Source organism: Nomascus leucogenys, chromosome 25, assembly GCF_006542625.1.
Source record: "Nomascus leucogenys isolate Asia chromosome 25, Asia_NLE_v1, whole genome shotgun sequence".
In the NCBI taxonomy this organism is placed as follows: Eukaryota; Metazoa; Chordata; class Mammalia; order Primates; family Hylobatidae; genus Nomascus; species Nomascus leucogenys.
The window spans coordinates 14,516,109-14,537,185 of record NC_044405.1 but is presented as its reverse complement, the minus strand read 5'-3'; the positions used below and the strand labels follow the sequence as shown (position 1 = coordinate 14,537,185).

Here is a 21,077-nt window from a genome sequence, read left to right as displayed (position 1 = left end):
AGCTATTTTTATAAGTAATATTATCTCTGAGTCAGAGGAATGTGCTTTTGTTTATTTCTTAGCTAATCCAGGGAAAAGTCTTGGATCGTTCTGTTGTTCGTGACTGATCATTGCAGTAGTTCTCTAACATATCAGTCTCAGAACACCTTTAGACTCTTAAAAATTATTAACTTCCCCAAAGTTCTTTTGTTTATGTGGGTTATAGGTATCAATATTTGGTATATTATAAATTAAAACCAATAAATTTTTAACGTTATTTTAAAAATAACAATAATCCTATCACATGATAATATGTATGTTTTTATTTAAAATATTTCTATTTTCCAAGAATGAAAAGGGTGGCTGTATTAGTCCATTCTCGCATCGCTATAAAGAACTACCTGAGACTGGGTAATTTATAAAGAAAAGAGGTTTAACTGGCTCACAGTTCCACAGGCGGCACAGGAAGCATGGCTGGGGAAGCCTCAGGAAGCTTACAATCAAGGTGGAAGGGTCCTACAAGGCTGGAGGAGGAGGAAGAGACACTTTTAAACAACCAGGTCTCATGAGAAGTCACTCACTATCACAAGAACAGCTGGGGATTATAATTCCACATCACATTTGGGCAGGCAATCCAAACGTATCAGTGGCATTTACATTTCTGCAAGAATCCAAACCATATCAGTGGCATTTACATTTTTGCAATTTTTTTTTTTTTGAGACAGGGCCTCACTCTGTTGCCCAGGCTGGAGTGCAGTGGCATGATCTCAGCTCACTGCAGCCTCAACCTCCCAGGCTCAAGCAGATCCTCCAACTTTAGCCTCCCGAGCAGCTGAGACTACAAGTGCATGCCACCAAGCCAAAGGGATTTATATTTATCTATAAATTCATATATAAATCAGACATTTATATAAAATGTATATATTAGATATATAAATCAGACAAATAAATATGTATTTATATCTGATCTTAAAAGAGTAAAAGAGATTTATATTCCCAGGAAGAAGTAGAAAAGAGGAATATAGATAGTGGTTAAGAACTGGCATTTTGCAAGAAGTCTGATCTGGATAGGAATTCTAGCTGTAATATTTACTAGCTCTGTGATCTTGGGAAAATTATTCACCGTTTGTGAACTTCAGTTTCCCTTCTACAAAATAGAGACAATACCATTTAATTTTTAATTTTTAATGGTACCGTCTCCATTTGATGGAAGGAAAACTAAATGGTATTTTAATCGGCAATTCATTAATTTTTAAGATTGACCATTAACAGAGATACTGCATGTAAAGCACATCACACAGAACCTGGCGCATGTAAAGCAGATCACAGAGAATCTGGTACATGTGAGCACTTGATGTGTACTACGTTACCCTTCGTGACGACTTTAATTATCATGCGCATTCCCAGCGCTTCCTATGGTGCCCAACACAGAGCGGACGCCCAAAGACAATTTTGGGGGATGGGGCAGATGCTCTGCCTCGGGAAAAAAAAGCACACCTGCCCTGATGTTGGTGGCTGGGTCTGGAAGATTACGCGGAAATTAAGCTAAGGATGAGTCGCTTCCAGATCAAAAACCGGAAAAATGTAACACCGCGACTACTGAGTACGGTCAGAGAGCACAGACTGGAGCAACCTCCCACGGCCTGGGCTGTCTGCGCGTGCGTGAGCCAGAAACCCGAGGCCCTCCCTGGGCCCGCCCTATCGATCGACCCGATCGGGGATCGTCAGCTTGGTTCTGGCCACAGAAATTGCTCTTCTCGCGATGCTTCAGACCTGGCGGCGGGGGAAGGGCGGGCTAACTGGAGAGCGAGGAAGTGAGTGAGGCGGCCGCACGCTGCTTTCCCAGAAGGCTGTGCGTGCTCCTCGTTTCCTCCGCGGTCTTCCGAGCGGTCTCGTGAACGTCTTCCTGCAGGCTGGCCATGGCGCTTCACGTTCCCAAGGCTCCGGGCTTTGCCCAGATGCTCAAGGAGGGAGCGAAAGTAAGGGCTGAAGGAAAGGAATGAGGTGGGAGAGTCAGCATAGGGCTGCGGCGGCCGCGGCGAAGTAGGAGGGCCTACTAACGGGCTGAGCGTTCTGCCTTGGCACAGCGGCTGGGGGGAAGAGAAGATTCCAGAAAGGGAGGTGATTTTGGAAGGGCTCGGCCCCCGGAGCCTGCGGGCACTTCTGTTCTTCCGCAACCGGGAAAAGGCCGAGGAGTCGGCGGCACGATCGACATTGTACACCTTGAAGGTGGACGGACGTGAAGCCGCGCGTGCGTTTTGCCTCCATCCATAAATGGGGCTAAGGCCCGTCACCCTTAAAAGGGGTTGTAAGGGTAAAATTGAATAACGTAGATGAAATTGTCTTGAGAACTGCGACGTCGATTGACACATAGCTCGCGGGTTATAGGATGGGGAAGAACGAGAACTAGGCGATCCAGAGAAGAGAGTGGGAAAAAGGGCCGGATCTTGGTCGCTTCCTTCCCAGTGAGAAACATAGGGCTTTCAGCTTAGTTGACAGAAGCCATGCGTTGTAGCCAAATGAGTTCCGGTCCCAACTTATGTTAGCTGGCTTAATCTAAAATCTAACTCTCTTGGGTTTTGTTTTCTTCGTCTTTAAATTATGGATATTGGACCAAGAGGTGGTGTCTTTGAGTTCTGTGTAATCTGCAAGATAAGTGATACAGTGGTGCACATAACACGGTTTTGTTTAATGGCCTTGTCTTGAACGTTATTTTGGTAGCATAGTTTTAAAAAATATCTTACTGCACTATTGATAAGTTTGTCTCTTGTGCTATTCAAATTGCGTTCCTCTGTATGTCCTCCAGATTTTGTTAATTCAAGAAATAGATCAGTGTGGTTGAATTTAAGGTTTTATGCGAGGTACGGGGAGCATTAACAGTTTAATAGAGCTAGGTTCATGTTTGTAGAATGCACTTTTCAAATAATGTCGGTATAGTAAGTAAATGTCAGGGTTTAAGGTAAATGTTGGTGGAATAATCTTTTGAAAATGATATGGGCTGATTCCCTTGAAAAAATCAGGCTGAGTTAATAGCTTCCAATTTGGGTTTTTTTCACTAATACAGTTTTTTGAAAACTCGTGTATCACAAAACATTATTTGTCATTCCAGTGCTAGTAGTTTTTTTACAGAACACTGAGCTATTTCATTCAGTAAATAGGTACTGAAGGAACTGCAGTGAAAGACAAAAGTCACACTTCTCGTAGAGTTTATGTCCTTCTAAGGCAGAAATAATGATTAAATAAAAGGAGAATTCCAAATAATGATGAAAGAAACTGCACTATAGTAGAGGATGACAGGAGGTAAAAATATCTGTAAAAGAAGGATCAGGAATAGACAGAACACTTAGATGTTTAGGGAAGAACTCTTAGCTCAGTGCTTAGTGAGAGAAGCCCCTGAGCCTGGGCTGTTGCCCCCCATCTCTTACTTAGGGGGAAATTCCAGGCTCAGGGACTAACTAGTACAAAGACCCTGAGGAAGGAATGATTTGGACCTGTTTTTTTTTTTTTAAAACAACAACAACAACAGGTTATAGGGCTGAAGCTTACCAAAGAAAGGAAGAATGGTAAATTCAGAGGAGTAGCTATACAAGGGCGGGGATATGTAGGGCCTTGTTTCTTGAAAAGGGATTTGCATTTTATCCTAAGCGGGTTGGGAAACCATTGAAGGGTCTTAAGTATGGGAATGAGGGGATCTGATCAGATGGTAGTTTCTCACAGAATGAGGGGTGAGGGGAAGAAGCAAGAGTGTAAGCCAGGAGTTAAGACTTAAGTGTTATTGCTGGAATACAGTTCTTATTGCTGAAGATGCTTTTAAAGTAGTAGCTATTGGCAGGGGTTGGTGGTTCACACCTGTAATCTCAACACGGGGGAGGCCGAGGTGAGTGGATCACTTGAGGCCGGGAGTTCCTGGCCAACGTGGTGAAACTCCGCCTGTCAAAAAAATACAAAAAAAAAATGCCTCGTGTGGTGGCACGCGCCTCTAGTCCCAGCTAGTCAGGGGGCTGAGCCTCCAGAATTGCTTGAACCCGGGAGGCCCAGGTTGCAGTGAGCTGAGATCCTGCCACGATCTCAGCTCAGTGCACTCCAGCCTGAGCGATAGAGGAGACTCCCTCTCTCTCAAAAAAGAGTAATGGCTATTAACTTTGGTTTTGGATCACAAAATCATGGCTTGTATTGTAAAGCAGTACTATGTAAATAGAACTTTTTGTAGTGCTGGACATACGCTGTATCAGCGCTGTCCAATGTGATATTCACTACCCACATGTAGCTACTGTGCATTTGAACTGTGGCTCCTGCAATTGAGGAACTGAATTTTTTAATTTTAATTACTTGAAGATTTATTTTAATTGCTTTCACTAGCCCCATGGAGCTAGTGGCTACTTATTGGGCAGCGCTTCTCTAAAGAAATGTTCTCATGCACAGTAGATTAGTGAAATATATCTGAGGACCCAAGTAAACCTCAACTCTAAAAAAGTCCAGTGTAGAATTTGTGAGAATTTTTAGTACTGTGAGCAGTTCACTTTTTGAATACATATACATTGGGATAATGTTGCAATTCAAAAAAAGTATGCAGTCTCTGAACACTTCAGTGGCACATACTTAAAGAACTTCTGGCTTTACAAAAGCCCAGATTCTAACACAATAAGAAAAATATTCCACATTTCAACAGTTAGTTAGAAAATACTGATAAACTCTGGAAAGGTATTCTACTTGAAGTACCTCATACCCATTCTCTAATTAGTCTTAGCATGGTTCCCTGTACTTTTCACTACTTTTAATAAAAAAATTATAAGTCTTATGATTTGATGCGTAAGTAGGTACCTGCGGTCCCCCAAAATGTTATACTTTATTCATTCAACTAGAGAGGAAACGTATGCATCATTTATGAATATCAAATGCTGTGTTTTACATAAAAAAATCTTGTTTGATTGTCTCAACAATCCTATGAGTTAGGTACTATTATAATTACCTCATTTTATAATGAAATATTAAGAAAATTGCCCAAATTTAAAAAGAGCCAGAAAGCTAAGATTTGTAACCGGCCCTCTTGTGCCAAATACCTAAGCTATGCTACCTCTCTATTAGAGGCAAGATATAAGCAAAGATATCTCTTGTATTTGAAAATTCTTGTTTCACTGTACTGTCTAATTAGCAGGGTTTTTTGTTTGTTTTTTTAACAGCACTTTTCAGGATTAGAAGAGGCTGTGTATAGAAACATACAAGCTTGCAAAGAGCTTGCCCAAACCACTCGTACAGCATATGGACCAAATGGTAATTTCTAAATTAATATTTGTAAAGATACAATAGTAGAATTTTGTGTACTATGTCTTCTTTCAAACTTGTTCTGAGGATGTTATAGTATGGCTTCGGAAGTTAATTTGGTAGCTCAATGAATAGTTCATTTCCAATTTTTATTTATTTCTAATTTTCAATCAACTCACATCTCTTTAGAAAAATAGGGATCAATGTATTTTTGTCCTTTTGAAAGGATAGAAAAATTATAACACTTTGACTAGTAAGATAGTACCTAATGTTCATTCTGACAGACACTAAATATAAAAGTGACATAGTTTAAGGAAGAAAATTCTCTCCTTCCTCTTGCCTTCTGCCACCAATTAAATTTAATTGATACAGTTTCATGGAATAAACATAGAACTAAGTATACTAAGTGGATTATTTTGGCCTTTTTACAGCACTTGCTGCATGACAATCATGTTGCAAACAAGATAGAAATTGGCAAAAATGGGAGATTTGGCATCTTACGTAGTAAATATTGTAGGACATTAGAAAGGAAAGAAAGAATATGGGTCTGCAGTCAGAGAATGCCCATGGGGCTATAAGATAAACTTGAAGAATAGATAGTATGTGTTTTCTTGCAAAGCTCTTTTTTTAATATACAAATTTATATTTTTTTTACTAGATTTTCCTGGGTATTTGGGGAAGGATTTGATTAATAATGGCTTTCTTTTCCTTTTTTTAACTGTTATTTTTGAGGAATGAACAAAATGGTTATCAACCACTTGGAGAAGTTGTTTGTGACAAACGATGCAGCAACTATTTTAAGAGAACTAGAAGTAAGTTGTTTCTTTAAAAAGTCAAGAAATATTTTGGTGACATCAAAATTAAGTAGATTTTAACTAGAAGAAATCTCTTATTTCAGATTGGATAAGGGACTATTTTTCCAACTTGAAAATTTATTATACAGATTGTTCTAATTATAAAGAGTCCTCTTTAGATTGAATGTTTTAGCCACTGAAATCTTAAAAATCTCTTAAATTATTAATTGATGGAGGGATTGGTTGTGATACATTGCTAATTACTATATGAAATTGATTACCATTGTCTTCATTCTATAGAGTGACTCTGAAGTGAATTATTCCACAATGCAAAACCGTATACATAAAACAGTGGTTTTTAAAAAGATCCAACCATTTGGTTTTGTGAAAATAAAACAATCAGTTGATGGCATTTTACTTTGTTCCGCTTCAGTTTTACTATTAGAGTCTATAAAATAGATGCTGCCTGCCAGCAGGGTTATAAGGAAGGTCTGGCACCTGAACAGGCAGAGAGAGCCATTCCTCATTCCCACCTTGTAATTAAAGGATAACATATTCAACCTCAGGGAATTTTCCTGAAGCTTAGCCCTTGAAAGCACTAGAACTTAATCTTTTGTTTTAAATGAAACTATAGAAGAATCAACATTTTTCTAACCTCCTAAATATATTTTTGGTTGGGACACCGTGGCTCATGTCTGTAATCCCAACACTTTGGGAGATCAAGGCAGGCGGATTACCTAAGGTCAGGAGTTTGAGACTAGCCTGGCCAACATGGTGAAACCCCATCTCTACTAAAAATACAGAAAAAAAATTAGCCGGGCGTGGTGGCGCACACCTGTAATTCCAGCTACTCAGTAGGCTGGGGCTGGAGAATCGCTTGAACCTGGGAGGTGGAGGTTGCAATGAGCCAAGATCACACCACTGCACTCCAGCCTGGGCGACAGAGCAAGACTCCCATCTCAAAAAAGAAAAAAAAAATACATATATATATATATATATAAATTCTTAAAGAACTTAAAAGTGAAATTTTAACTCCACAAAACACTTGTACAGGGATTTGTCATTGTGAATGTTAATGTTGCACACTGATGATCTCAGGAGTTACATCTCAGGAGTTATTAAAATACAGTGGTGATACTGTCAAAATAATAAAATCACAGGGCTGACTTTTTATGGTTTTCTTGTTGCTCTCAGTTCTTACTCTTTGGCTTGTTTCTGTAAAGGTATCTAAAATTAAATCCTAAGAATAAAATCCACATAAAATTGTTATATTTTAAGAAAAATTTTATACTCCCCCTTTTCTTTAAATCACAAATGATAGCCTTACGACAAGAATATATAGTAAAGGCCGGGCGCGGTGGCTCACGCTTGTAATCCCAGCACTTTGGGAGGCCGAGGCGAGCGGATCACAAGGTCAGGAGATCGAGACCACGGTGAAACCCCGTCTCTACTAAAAATACAAAAAATTAGCCAGGCGTGGTGGCGGGCGCCTGTAGTCCCAGCTACTCGGAGAGGCTGAGGCAGGAGAATGGCGTGAACCCGGGAGGCAGAGCTTGCAGTGAGCTGAGATGGTGCCACTGCACTCCAGCCTGGATGACAGAGCAAGACTCCGTCTCAAAAAAAAAAAAAAGAATATATAGTAAAATAGATATTGAGAGTCATGACCAAGTTAAGTGGTATCTATTTTAGTTCTCCTGAAGGCTTTTAAAAAAATATCTTGGTTTGGTGGTTGTAATTACTTTGTTTTTTAATTTAGTGAAATATAATGATATGCTGAACCATATGTGTGGCACTGTATGTACAGGCCACCAAAAGAGGATGCACTTTGAAATTCTTATTTATAGTGATACATTTGTGCTGATCGGCATAAAGGGACTTGGATGTTTTCTTGTGACCACACTATAAGTAGCGTGTAGCAGTGTGATCAGATGGAGTTACCTAATCTACAGGAAAATTGAGTCTATTTAAGAAATGCAAATGAACAACTTTATGTTGCTTTAAGGATCAGATGTTTAACTTGATATTACGTTTTCTACTAGGTACAGCATCCTGCTGCAAAAATGATTGTAATGGCTTCTCATATGCAAGAGCAAGAAGTTGGAGATGGCACAAACTTTGTTCTGGTATTTGCTGGAGCTCTCCTGGAATTAGCTGAAGAACTTCTGAGGATTGGCCTGTCAGTTTCAGAGGCAAGTGTTCATTTATAATTTACTCCTACTTAATTTTTGCTTACATACACACCTGCTTAAAACATAAACTAAAATTATTATAGCAGTAGCTAACATGCACTGAGCAGTTTGCTCTGTACCAGCCATTATAATACATATGCGTCACATGCAGTATCATTTTAGTCTCACAAAAACCCTATTAGTGAGGCCTTATAATGCCGTTTTATCTATTTTTTTCTCACTTTATTTTAGATGAGAAAAGAGACTAAAATTAGAAAAATCTTGCCCAAGATCTCATAGCTGGTGAGTTAGGTAGACTTAACATTCAAATTTGGGCTGTCATCTAAGCCTCCATTCATAACTAGTAGAGTCTACTATATGTATTATTCCGAAGTATCAAAAATAAACATCCATATGCATTGGGTTACGAAAATAAGCTACTTTAAGTCATGTCAGAATAGGAAATGTTGTTTATGTTTTAGGTCATAGAAGGTTACGAAATAGCCTGCAGAAAAGCTCATGAGATTCTTCCTAATTTGGTATGTTGTTCTGCAAAAAACCTTCGAGATACTGATGAAGTCTCATCTCTACTTCGTACCTCCATAATGAGTAAACAATATGGTAATGAAGTATTTCTAGCCAAACTTATTGCTCAGGCATGCGGTAAGTAAATATCAGTAAATGAAAAGATCCAAAATAAAAATGTCTTTAACATGACTAGATACTTTCTCTGTTGTCCCAAAATAATCTTTTGATATGTCTCATTTTCTTAACAGTATCTATTTTTCCTGATTCCGGCCATTTCAATGTTGATAACATCAGAGTTTGTAAAATTCTGGTAAGTAGAAAATGCATTAATGCTACATATCTAGGTCAGTTTTTTTGTGTTGTTTTTGTTTTTTGGTTTTTGTGCAAAAAAAAAAAAAGGTGGTCATTTAAACCTAAATGTTACTTCATGATTTGGACACTTAGGACTTTTTTGAGGCATTATTTTTATTTTTTTATTTATTTATTTATTTTTGAGACAGAGTCTTGCTCTTGTTGCCTGGGTTGGAGTGCAATGGCACGATCTCGGCTCACCACAACCTCCGCCTCCTGGTTCAAGTGATTCTTCAGTCCCAGCCTCCCGAGTAGCTGAGATTACAGGCATGCGCCACCACACCCGGCTAATTTTGTGTTTTTAGTGGAGATGGGGTTTCTCCATGTTGGTCAGGCTGGTCTCGAACTCCCGACCTCAGGTGATCCGCCTGCCTTGGCCTCCCAAAGTGCTGGGATTAACAGGCGTGAGCCACTGTGCCTGGCCTTTGAGGCATTATTTTATAACGTTTTGATGTTGCCAAGTTGTAATAATACTACTACCTATTTAAGTTTAAAAGGATATTGAGATATTATCTCCTTATAAAGTCATTTTCTGTGATGTCTTGTGGGTTTAAGAATAATGTATAAACAAAATGCTAATTTTTTTTTTTTTTTGAGACGGAGTCTGGCTCCGTTGCCCAGGTTGGAGTGCAGTGCCGCAACCTCGGCTCACTGCAACCTCCACCTCCCAGGTTCAAGCGGTTTTCCTGCCTCAACCTCCCAAGTAGCTGGGATTAGAGGTGTACGCCACCATGCCCAGCTAATTTTTGTATTTTTTTAGTAGAGGCAGGGTTTCACCATGTTGGCCAGGCTGGTCTCGAACTCCTGACCTCATGATCTGCCCACCTTGGCCTCGCAAAATGCTGAGATTACAGGTGTGAGCCACCGCGCCCAGCGCAAAATACTAATTTTTTTGTGTTCTTCATAATACTCTGAATTATAATAATCGTATAACACAGTTTTGAGTGGGGTGGAAATTGTCTTATTCCTCTTCAATAATAGAATTCACACTTTGATGTTAGTATTGAAATATTAAAGTATATTTTTGATAAAATGTGCTTGATAGAGTAAAACCTATCAATGGAGTGGTTTTGGTTTTGCACATTGGCATTCTGATTGTTAATGTGAATTCAGCTTAACATAAGTACATGTGCTTTCCCTGAAGATACTCATGTGTTCTATGTTTGCTGTCTCCCTCCACATACTGCCAGCTTTTCCCATTAAATGTAACCTTGTGAGGACAGCATCTTTGCTTTGTTCTGTGTTGTATTTGCGGTACTGACAGCTGTGGCTGGTATGTGGGCACCAAGTACTAGGTAACTGAATGGCCAAGAGCAGTTCTCTGCCTTTGGTTCTTCCTAGTACATGGAAGGACTTCCCCTCCCTAAAAGTGGCTCATTCCCTCAGTGATTTCTGCCTTAAGCAGAAGGGTGTGCTTTATGTCCACCACTCCATGCCTTATCCCAGGAGTCACTGCCTTGGTTTATGACTTTATTTTAGAAAGGGATATTTTTGGTATATGGAGAATCAACAGTTTGACCGTAATGTTATTTTCATGAGATTGCTGATGGTTTTGGTATTCAATTCCTTAGGGCTCTGGTATCAGTTCCTCTTCAGTATTGCATGGCATGGTTTTTAAGAAGGAAACCGAAGGTGATGTAACATCTGTCAAAGATGCAAAAATAGCAGTGTACTCTTGTCCTTTTGATGGCATGATAACAGAAACTAAGGTATGTAGACTTCAAACCTTAAAAGTAATAATTGGGGTTGCACTTTTCAGATTGTTTGCGTTTGCTCTTAAACCAGTAAGTACTTCTTAAAAAACTGAACATTGCAGGATCTTACCTATTTTTTATGCCAGATTTATAGTCTTTGAATATCTAATTCAACTACTGAACATTAAACTTGAAATATAAAGATGGTGGCCGTATTATTTATAATCTGACACACAGCCCTTCTAGTAGAGCTTATACAAATTCAGCAAGTGAAAGAATATGAGAATGTGAGTATTTTGTGTGCTCTTCACAAAAATAAAGTTGACATTCTGTAGCATCCTGAAACAAGATAAGCTAATGTAATTTGAAAATGGTAGGTATGTTTCTAAAAATACATGTTAGAAAGTTTGAAGTTTGTGTTTATAGTCAATAGTGGCTGACTTCATCTCTGGAATTCTTGAAATCCAAGTTGTTGATAGTTTTAAAATTTTGTAGCATGAGGTGGCTCTGGTCATTTGGTCTACATTTTATTTTATTGTATTTTATTCTTTTTTTTTTTTTTTTTTTTTTTTTAGAGTCTTGCTTTGTCACCCAGGCTGGAGTGCAGTGGTATGATCTCGGCTCCCTGCAACCTCCGTCTCCTGGGTTCAAGTGATCTCTGGCTAATTTTTGTATTTTTAATAGAGACAAAGTTTCACCATGTTGGCCAGATTGGTCTCCAACTCCTGACCGCAAGTGATCCACACGCCTCGGCCTCCCAAAGTGCTAGGATTACAGGCATGAGCCACTGCGCCCAGCCTAGTCCACATTCTAGAAAAAGCTTGAGAACCACGATGTTGTTTTGGTAACACTAGTTAGCCTTTGTCAAAAGACGAACACCAGGACACCTACCTACCTGACATATTTAAAATAAAAGTACTTCTCGGCCTGTCACGGTGTCTCACGCCTATAATCCCAGCATAGGCCAAGGCAGGCAAATCACGAGGTCAGGAGATCAAGACCATCCTGGCCAACATGGTGAAACCCCGTCTCTACTAAAAATGCAAAAATTAGCTGGCCGTGGTGGTGCTTGCCTGTAATCCCAGCTACTTGGGAGGCTGACGCAGGAGAATCGCTTGAACCAGGGAGTCAGGTTGCGGTGAGCCGAGATCCTGCCATTGCACTCCAGCATGGTGACAGAGTGAGACTCCGTCTCAAAATAAATAAATAAATAGATAAAAGTACTTTTCCACCTAAGTACTTATCAAAAGCAGATGCATCTGTTTTGAGAGGGGGTTCTAGAAGCAAGCTGAGTTTTATTTCACACATACAGTATTCTGCTGCTTCATAATATGTGCACATTTATCTTCATATTTTTTTGCCAAACCTTTATTTCTTCAGTAAACTATTATCTAATGACTTTGAACACCAATGTAGTGAAATGATTTTAAAGGGAATGTTTACTTGTTTTGCCAGGGAACAGTGTTGATAAAGACTGCTGAAGAATTGATGAATTTTAGTAAGGGAGAAGAAAATCTTATGGATGCACAAGTCAAAGCTATTGCTGATACTGGTGCAAATGTCGTAGTAACAGGTGGCAAAGTGGCAGACATGGCTCTTCATTATGCAAACAAATATAATATCATGTTAGTGAGGTAAGAAAAAACTGAATTATTTTTACCTATATCATAAATGGTTTTTTGGTGGTGAAAACACTAAACAAAATAGACGATGAAGACTGTTAATAAAGGGAAAGTAAAGGTACTAGGTCAAATAACAGAAGGACTTAGTTTGGGGAGGGGTCAGGAAACACCTCTGAGAAAACACAAATTTAAGCTGAGAGCTTGAAGAACCAATTATCATATATTTGAAGAGGGAAAAGCATTCCAGGCAAAAGGAACAACTTGTCCAAGAGACTAGACACAAGCTTGGTGCATTGCCTATCAGAGTGTGGAGTCAGGAAGATCCCTTTTAATCCATGAACACATTTATGGTGCACACTAGACAACTTACCCGTTTCTACCTACCATCCCTAGTACCTAATAAAATGTGCAAAATAAATCACTCTTGTTCACAGAACATTGATTGCACAAAGTAAAGCAAAAATTTTCTATATGCTGTTGAGTTTTGTAAGGGTTTCCCTGGTGTTTTAGAACTATAAACCACTGGCATCCTAAAGTGACTTCCATTCTCCCAATTCTAGAACAATGCCATACAACACAGACTTAAGGTGTGGTACTGTTGGCCAGCTGGACTCACTCAGAGTCAGGAATCAGCTTCCTGGCCTCAGTGTTCATTGCAGTCCAGATGTGTTCTGAGTTAAAATCCATTGTCAAAGGAATGTGACGTGGGGGCTGGTATACAGGTTCCTCTTTAATTTGAACTTTATATGCTGTCTGAAATTGATTAAAACTTTTATTAAGGTCTTTGTGTTTTTTAAAGGCTAAACTCAAAATGGGATCTCCGAAGACTCTGTAAAACAGTTGGTGCTACAGCTCTTCCTAGATTGGTAAGTATTTTGGAAAACACTAAAAGATAGTTGAACATGATGGAATTTTTATTACAACAGTCACTTTCTTACAGACACCTCCTGTCCTTGAAGAAATGGGACACTGTGACAGTGTTCACCTCTCAGAAGTTGGAGATACTCAGGTGGTGGTTTTTAAACATGGTATGTAGGAATGGTAAAACATGTTTAAGTGTAGGGCTTTAGCTTCTTGTATTTAATCACCAAATATATTTAATTTTTTGATAGAAAAGGAAGATGGCGCCATTTCTACCATAGTACTTCGAGGCTCTACAGACAATCTGATGGATGACATAGAAAGGGCAGTAGACGATGGTGTTAATACTTTCAAAGTTCTTACAAGGGTCAGTATTAGCAATAATCTTAGTAGTTTGCAAGGTCTGAGTAATTTGTGTAGTCTTAGAAGTACGGTTTGCAGACTCTTGCATATCATGAGAACTTCAGAATGAGTGGTTTATATGAAACGAAGCACCTGTTTTTGTTTTTACCTAAGACTTAAGTGTCCACTGTTATTGAATATGATAGTTTCTAAAAAAGATTGTACAGAGGAGTTAACAGCAAAACAGCTTTAAAAAAATTGTTTATGGTTGTTTTCCATTGTAATGTACTTTTAGTTGCTAAAGCAGTTCTTAGTGCTATATATATCTGGATATGCAGAAATGATATGGTGCTATTCCCATTCTTCACTTTGGTCCTTTTCATATACCAGACACTGTGCACTAAGAAAATTTGCCCCACCCACTCATTTTTACCACATTTATAATATGTATTTGAGTAACAATGACTGATAAAAACTCCTGTTTGATGGGGTACTGGAATGTGAAAAGATTAGAAAACTGCAAACTGCTTTTTAGTGAATTTGTTAGAACTGTGTTCTTTTTTTTTTTTGGCGGGGACGCTACATACAGGATAAACGTCTTGTACCCGGAGGTGGAGCAACAGAAATTGAATTAGCCAAACAGATCACATCATATGGAGAGGTACAGCTTTTTCTGTATAAATTGACTTTCTTTCCATTGCTTGAATAAGACAATAATTAACACATTTTTGTTTTAGACATGTCCTGGACTTGAACAGTATGCTATTAAGAAGTTTGCTGAGGCATTTGAAGCTATTCCCCGTGCACTGGCAGAAAACTCTGGAGTTAAGGCCAATGAAGTAATCTCTAAACTTTATGCAGTACATCAAGAAGGAAATAAGAATGTTGGATTAGATATTGAGGTATTTGAAAAAACACTGAACTTAAATTGCTTTATTTGGGGAATGCACAACCTAAAAATAGTATGAATTTAAAAGAAATATCAATGAGAAAGTGTTCTGATTTGGGAGCAGATTATTTTCTTAGTTTTTACATAGTTTGTCTGATGGAGGAACGTTTCATTTTCCTTCTGTTTTATTGATAGTCTTTTGTTCTGTAGTGTGTAGTCAGCCCTGTTCTGTATCTATTGATTCAACCAACCACAGATTGAAAATATTTGGAAAAACTAAAGACATTTAAAAATACACTATAACAACTATTTACATTGTTATATAATTAATCTGGAGACGATTTAAAGTATATGAGAGGATGTGCATAGATTATATCCAAACACCATGCCATTTTATATAAGGGATTTGAGCATCCACAGATTTTGGCATCCTTGGAGGTGCTAGAACCAATCCTCACATACTAAAGGATGACTCTGTAAGGTAGGACTGTGCTTGGTTACTTTCCAGTAGTATTTAAGGAGCTATGTGGGGCTTTTTGTGGGTATAAACATTTTCACATAAAAGGATTTTAAATGAAAGGGTGAAAATTGTGTTTGACAGGCTGAAGTCCCTGCTGTAAAGGACATGTTGGAAGCTGGTATTCTAGATACTTACCTGGGAAAATATTGGGCTATCAAACTCGCTACTAATGCTGCAGTCACTGTACTTAGAGTGGATCAGGTGAGCAAAGTGAAATTTTGATCTTTAAAAATACTCATTTGCATATGGCTTAATAGTATATTTTCCCAGAACTAGAACATAGCATAGCTCTAATTCAAAGGATTCTTAGTCCTTACATATTAGAGATACTATGTGCCCCCCTCCAATTGTTTTTCTTCTATTATAAATCGTATTGAATATATTACAACTAATTTTAAATAGAGATCTTTCCACTGAAAGAATCCTTTGCCATTTTAAGTTGGAATCAGTGGAACAAATGTAATTTAAATATAACTTTCAAACCTTTTAGCCTTAGAACCCGTTTGTACAAATAATTTAGAGAGTAAATTTAATATATAATACTAACGGAATTTGGAAGGACCATAAAGCCCTCAAGCAGACATTGCAGACCACCAACTTGAAGGAAAATGGAGTCTCTAGCTGACTGCAGATAAGAGGACTGGGCATTGAAAATTTTTTCTGCTACGACAAATTATAGCTTGAGGGACTAAAAGATGTTAAAGGTGTTTAAAATCATATTTCTACCCTTTTTTTTTTTTGAAGAATTATGGTAGACGGTTCTATATAGAGAAGTAAACATGAAATCATAATTATTTTTCCAAAAGGTATTTTCTGGCAAACTTAATTAAATACATTTCCCCACAAAATTCTAGAAGTAATTAATAAGCAATGACTATTTATAAGTACTTAATAGAAAATTTTAATTTGCTAGAGGGACAGTATACATTCATTAGGTAAAACTCGTGTCATATTAAAGGTGGAGTAAGTCCTAAGTAGAAATCAGTGGAAAGACATTTCAGCTTTTAAGTACAGTAAGGACCAGTTGGTGGTAATTAAAACAAATTTATTGGAAGAACTATGATAGCAAGAGATGACCAAAAATGGAACTGGATATTTAGTTTCAAGTCATTGGAAATAAGCAGAAACTAGATGTTTATGTACCAGATTAACAGGGGTTTCTCTGTCAGCTTATTAGGTGATTTTCAATGGAAGAATATGTTTGAGTTTTTAAATAAATAGAAATCTAAGAAAATACTTACTCTAGAAATTAGAATGTGGCTAAGAATAAAAGGGGAAACCAAAAATAGCAGGGACGGAAGAAGCTAAGTAGACTGCAGCATAAGGTACGCAGAAATTCCAACTGTGTTAGTTAGGAACTTTGAACGTCAATTATCCAAGCAAGACAATAACAACCACCCTTGGTCACAAAGGCACTTTGAATTTTGGCTTTAAACTAGGAAGTCTGCTTTATCTTATGGTAGGGGAAGTTGTTGGTTGATCTGTTCCCCCAGTCTTTGCACTCTATGTGAAGTATGTATCTAAGGAACACATCCAACTATATTAACCAGTTTGTGTATATAGTGTATAGTATAATGAGCCTAAATTTGTATAGTATATATTCTAGAAAAGGAATTGCACATCAAGCTTTAAGCATTGGCTAGTGTAGTACGGACTGGATTAATCTTTGTTGGAATGTCTATTTCACTAGTTCTCAAAGTATGGTCCCAAAATAGTATCAACATCACCTGAGAACGTTAGAATGACAGATTCTCAGCCAGGTATGGTGGCTCACACCTGTAGTCCCAGCTATGCAGGAGGCTGAGGTGGGAGGATCACTTGAGCCCAGGAGTTGAAGGCTGCAGTGAGCTATGATCACATCATGGCACTCCAGCCTGGTTGACAGAGTGACACTCCATCTCTTAAAAAACTAAATAAGAAATACAGATTCTTGGAGGCCAGGTGCGGTGGCTCACACCTGTAATCCCAGCACTTTGGGAGGCCGAGGCACGCGGATCATGAGGTCAAGAGATTTGAGACCATCCTGGCTAACATGGTGAAACCCTGTCTCTACTAAAAAAACAAAAAATTAGCTGGGCATGATGGCAGACGCCTGTAGTCCCAGCTACTTGGGAGGCTGAGACAGGAGCATGGCGTGAACCTGGGAGGTGGAGCCTGCAGTGAGTAGAGATGGCGCCACTGTACTCCAGCCTGGGCGACAGAGCAAGACTCCATCTCAGAAAAAAAAAAAGAAAAGAAGAAATACAGATTCTCAGATATCACTCCAGACCCACCGATATCAGAAATGCTGGAAGAGGCCTAGCAGTCTGTTTTAATGAGCACTTTTGATTATGGTGCCCACTAAAGTTTGGGAACTACTTGTTTTAGTGTTTTGTTGTTGTTGTTTATTTATTTATTTTTTTTTGAGATGGAGTCTCGCTCTGTCGCCAGGCTGGAGTGCAGTGGCGTGATCTCAGCTTACTGCAACCTCCACCTCTCAGGTTCAAGCAGTTCTCCTGCTGCATCAGCCTCCGGAGTAGCTGGGACTACAGGCGCATGCCACCATGCCCACCTAATTTTTTTTTGTATTTTTAGTAGAGACGGGGTTTCACCATGTTGGCCGGGATGGTCTCCATCTCTTGACCTCGTGATCTGCCCGCCTTGGCCTCCCAAAGTGCTGGGATTACAGGCATGAGCCATCGCGCCCAGCTTTTAGTTACTTTTTAAAATCAAGGTGCACTTAAGTTCTAAAATTACGCTTAATGCCTTTAATTCAATCTGAAATTACCTTCAATCGGTAACATGTTATTCTGAGAATTTCAGGTTTAGGTGTCTTTGTTGTTGTTGTTGTGATAAGGTCTTACTCCATTACCCAGGCTGGAGTACAGTGGCGCAATCCTAATAAGCTCACCACAGCCTCAAAATCCTGAGTTCCAGTGATTCTCCTGCCTTAACATCCTGAATAGCTGGGACTGTAGGCAGGTACTGTCATGGTTGGCTGATATATATATTAAATATGTATATATATATTAAATATATTATATATATTAAATATATATTATATATATTATATATATTAAATATATATATTAAATATATTATATATGTATAATATATATATTAAATATTTTATATATATATAAAATATATTATATATGTATAATATATATATTAAATATATTATATATAATATATATTATTAATATATATATTTAATATATATAATATATATTAATAATATATATAATATATATTTTTAGTTTTTGTAGACTAGGTCTCACTTTATTGCCTAGGCTGGTCTCAAACTCCTGGCCTCAAACCTTGGCCTCCCAGAGTGCTAGGATTACAAGCATGAGCCACTGTGCCCAGTTCAGGTTTGCAGATGGTAATTAAGATGTTTTCCAGCCAAGCGCAGTGGCTCACGCCTGTAATCCCAACACTTTGGGAGGCCGAGGCGGGTGGATCATGCAGGAGTTTGAGACCAGCCTGGCCAACATGGTGAAACCCCATCTCTACTAAAAGTAAAAAATTAGCCGGGCGTGGTGGCGGGCACCTGTAATCCCAGTTACTCGGGAGGCTGAGGCAGGAGAATTGCTTGAACCCAGGAGGCAGAGGTTGCATTGAGCCAAGATGTGCCACTGCACTCTCTAGCCTGGGCAACAGAGCAAGACTCCATCTCAAAAAAAAAAAAAAAAAAAAAAAGCTAAAACCTATTTATTTTAGATAAAGTAAGGTGAGGTTTGTGGCGCTTTTTTTAAGTTGGGAACTAAGGGCTTAGATTTTTGTTTATGAAAACTGGCTGCTTGAATGATTCTCATTTACAGGTTTTAGAATATTTCAGTGTTAAACTTTGTATATACTTATGTATCAACTACTTTAGATTATAATGGCAAAGCTGGCAGGTGGACCTAAAGCTCCTAAACCACAAGGAAATTGGGACAGAGATGGTTGGCAAGACGAATCTCATATATAAATAGCAAATCAGGTGCCAAACTGACTGACCGACTTATACCAGTGATGCATGCACATATTTTCACTTTCAGCTTTTTGAGTTATTAAAGTGCATGTGTTGGAATGTTCACTAATCTGTGTGGATTTTGTTGCGGTTATCCATAAAAGCAGTAAACTCTCATGCTGCTGAAAGTTTACAATTGAATTTCTAACCAGGGAACTAGCAAACTCTGCTGTAGTGTTTTATATGCAGTACATAATTATATGAAGAAGATTGCTTAATCTTAAATCATGCTAATAGAAGCATTCTTTTCATTCTAAAGGTTAAGTTTATAAGCATACTCTTGTGTGATTCTTTTTTATGCAGATCATCATGGCAAAACCAGCTGGTGGGCCCAAGCCTCCAAGTGGGAAGAAAGACTGGGATGATGACCAAAATGATTGAAATTGGCTTAATTTTTACTGTAGGTGAAGGCTGTATTTGTAGTAGTACTCCAAGAATCGCCTGATGTTTTCTTATTCTCCTTAAATTAAGAGGTATTTTGTGTTTGTATTCTTGGCTGGATGTTATAATAAACATATTGTTACTGTCAAAGCCTTATTGTCTAATGACCACGGTTATTGGCTCTGAATGACTTGTATTCCTCTCAACCTTGTTAATCACATTAGCTGTGGGACTTAAGGCAAGTCACTTATGTAAGTAGAGGCCTATTACCTATGTATATCTGGCCTACTGCTAGTTTGTGTAAATAAGTTATTGGAACACAGCCATGCGCATACCATTACATATTGTCTGCAGTTGCTTTCTAACAAGGGAGTGGCAGAGTTACGTATTTTTGACAGAGACCAAATGGGCCTACAAAGCCTAAAATATTTACTATCTGGCCCTCTATAGGAAAGGTCTGCCAACGCCTGGACTAGATTTCCAGAGTGTTTTTGTGACAGCTCTGGAATTCCTGACTCAAGGTAACTTGTTTCAATAGCAATTAATAATGTATTGAATGGAAGACACTCTACTTAGCAAAGTACAAAAAAAATGCTTATAACAGAAAATAGATATCCTGACACGTACAAAATTAAGTCAGTTTTCATAAAGCAGATCCTATTTTGTTAAAATCAGTAAGGAGTGTTGAAAAAGCCAAGAACATTGTAAATAAATTATTATAAATAATTATACTGAATTTTATAGGACATGTGCTACTATATGTGTTGGTTATGTAAGGTCCTTAATACTGTTTGAAATTGTGTGTGTATGTATTTCTTGAGACAAGGTGTTGCTCTGTCGCACAGGCTGGAGTGTGAAGTGGTGAAATCTCAGCTCACTGCAACCTCTGCTGTTGGGCTCAGGCAGTCCACCCACCTCCGCCTCCTGAAAAGCTGGGGACACAGGCACACACCACCACATTTGGCTAATTTTTAAGTTTTTTGTAGAGGAGACAGGGTCTCTGTATGAGACCAGGCTGGTCTCAAACTCCTGGGCTCAAGGTTTCCTACTGCCTTGACCTCCCAGAGTGCTGGGATTACAAGCATAAGCCACCGCGCCAGCCTGTTTTTAGTATTCTTTCCAAGAGATTTTAGAAGCAGTATGACTGACTGGGTCTTACATAAACTCAACAGGTGTTAGGAAATGACTGACTGGGTCTTACATAAACTCAACAGGTGTTATGAATGATACAACTCTCATTACTGCCATAGCAAGTTAGAAGTGTTCATTGTATGTCGACATCATCCTCAGAGAACCTTTCAAGAAGTTAGAGACGCTTGGTGTCCCTAAGCTCTTTGCGTTGCAGGTAACTCAAACAGTGGCTGACTTGGGACAGTTCACAGGCTTTCTCTGGCATGCTGGTATTAAGGGGTTTGGTACCCAGTTATACTTATAGGAGTGAGACTGGTTTGTCTTACATCTGTCCCAGATCCGCTGACCACTGGCACAGAGCAAATACAGAGTAAGGCCTTATATCCCAGCTTATGCACACTAACATTCCTCCCATTTATATTCTGCTGTCAATATAGATGCTTATAAAATTAACACACTTGTAATGAAGCTTCATTAGCCAGTCTGATGAAACATTTTTTAAAGTGTTACCCAGTAGGGTAAGTCAATAGAAGTTAAAATCTTCCCAGTAATAAAACAAGA

The 21,077-nt window shown here is 38.5% G+C and overlaps 1 protein-coding gene across 1 annotated transcript; it reads left to right on the top strand.

Annotated features, from left to right (window-relative positions):
• Positions 1-1,691: 1,691 nt before the first annotated feature.
• Positions 1,692-19,535, top strand: CCT8 (chaperonin containing TCP1 subunit 8). Its single transcript, XM_003263819.4, has 15 exons — positions 1,692-1,958; positions 5,160-5,250; positions 5,974-6,053; positions 8,075-8,224; positions 8,686-8,866; positions 8,980-9,041; positions 10,654-10,791; positions 12,232-12,410; positions 13,198-13,264; positions 13,339-13,426; positions 13,511-13,626; positions 14,191-14,262; positions 14,339-14,503; positions 15,092-15,211; positions 19,308-19,535. The coding sequence occupies exons 1-15, from the start codon at positions 1,899-1,901 to the stop codon at positions 19,383-19,385; spliced, it is 1,647 nt and encodes a 548-aa protein (XP_003263867.1). The 5' UTR covers positions 1,692-1,898; the 3' UTR covers positions 19,386-19,535.
• The last annotated feature ends 1,542 nt before the right edge of the window (positions 19,536-21,077 follow it).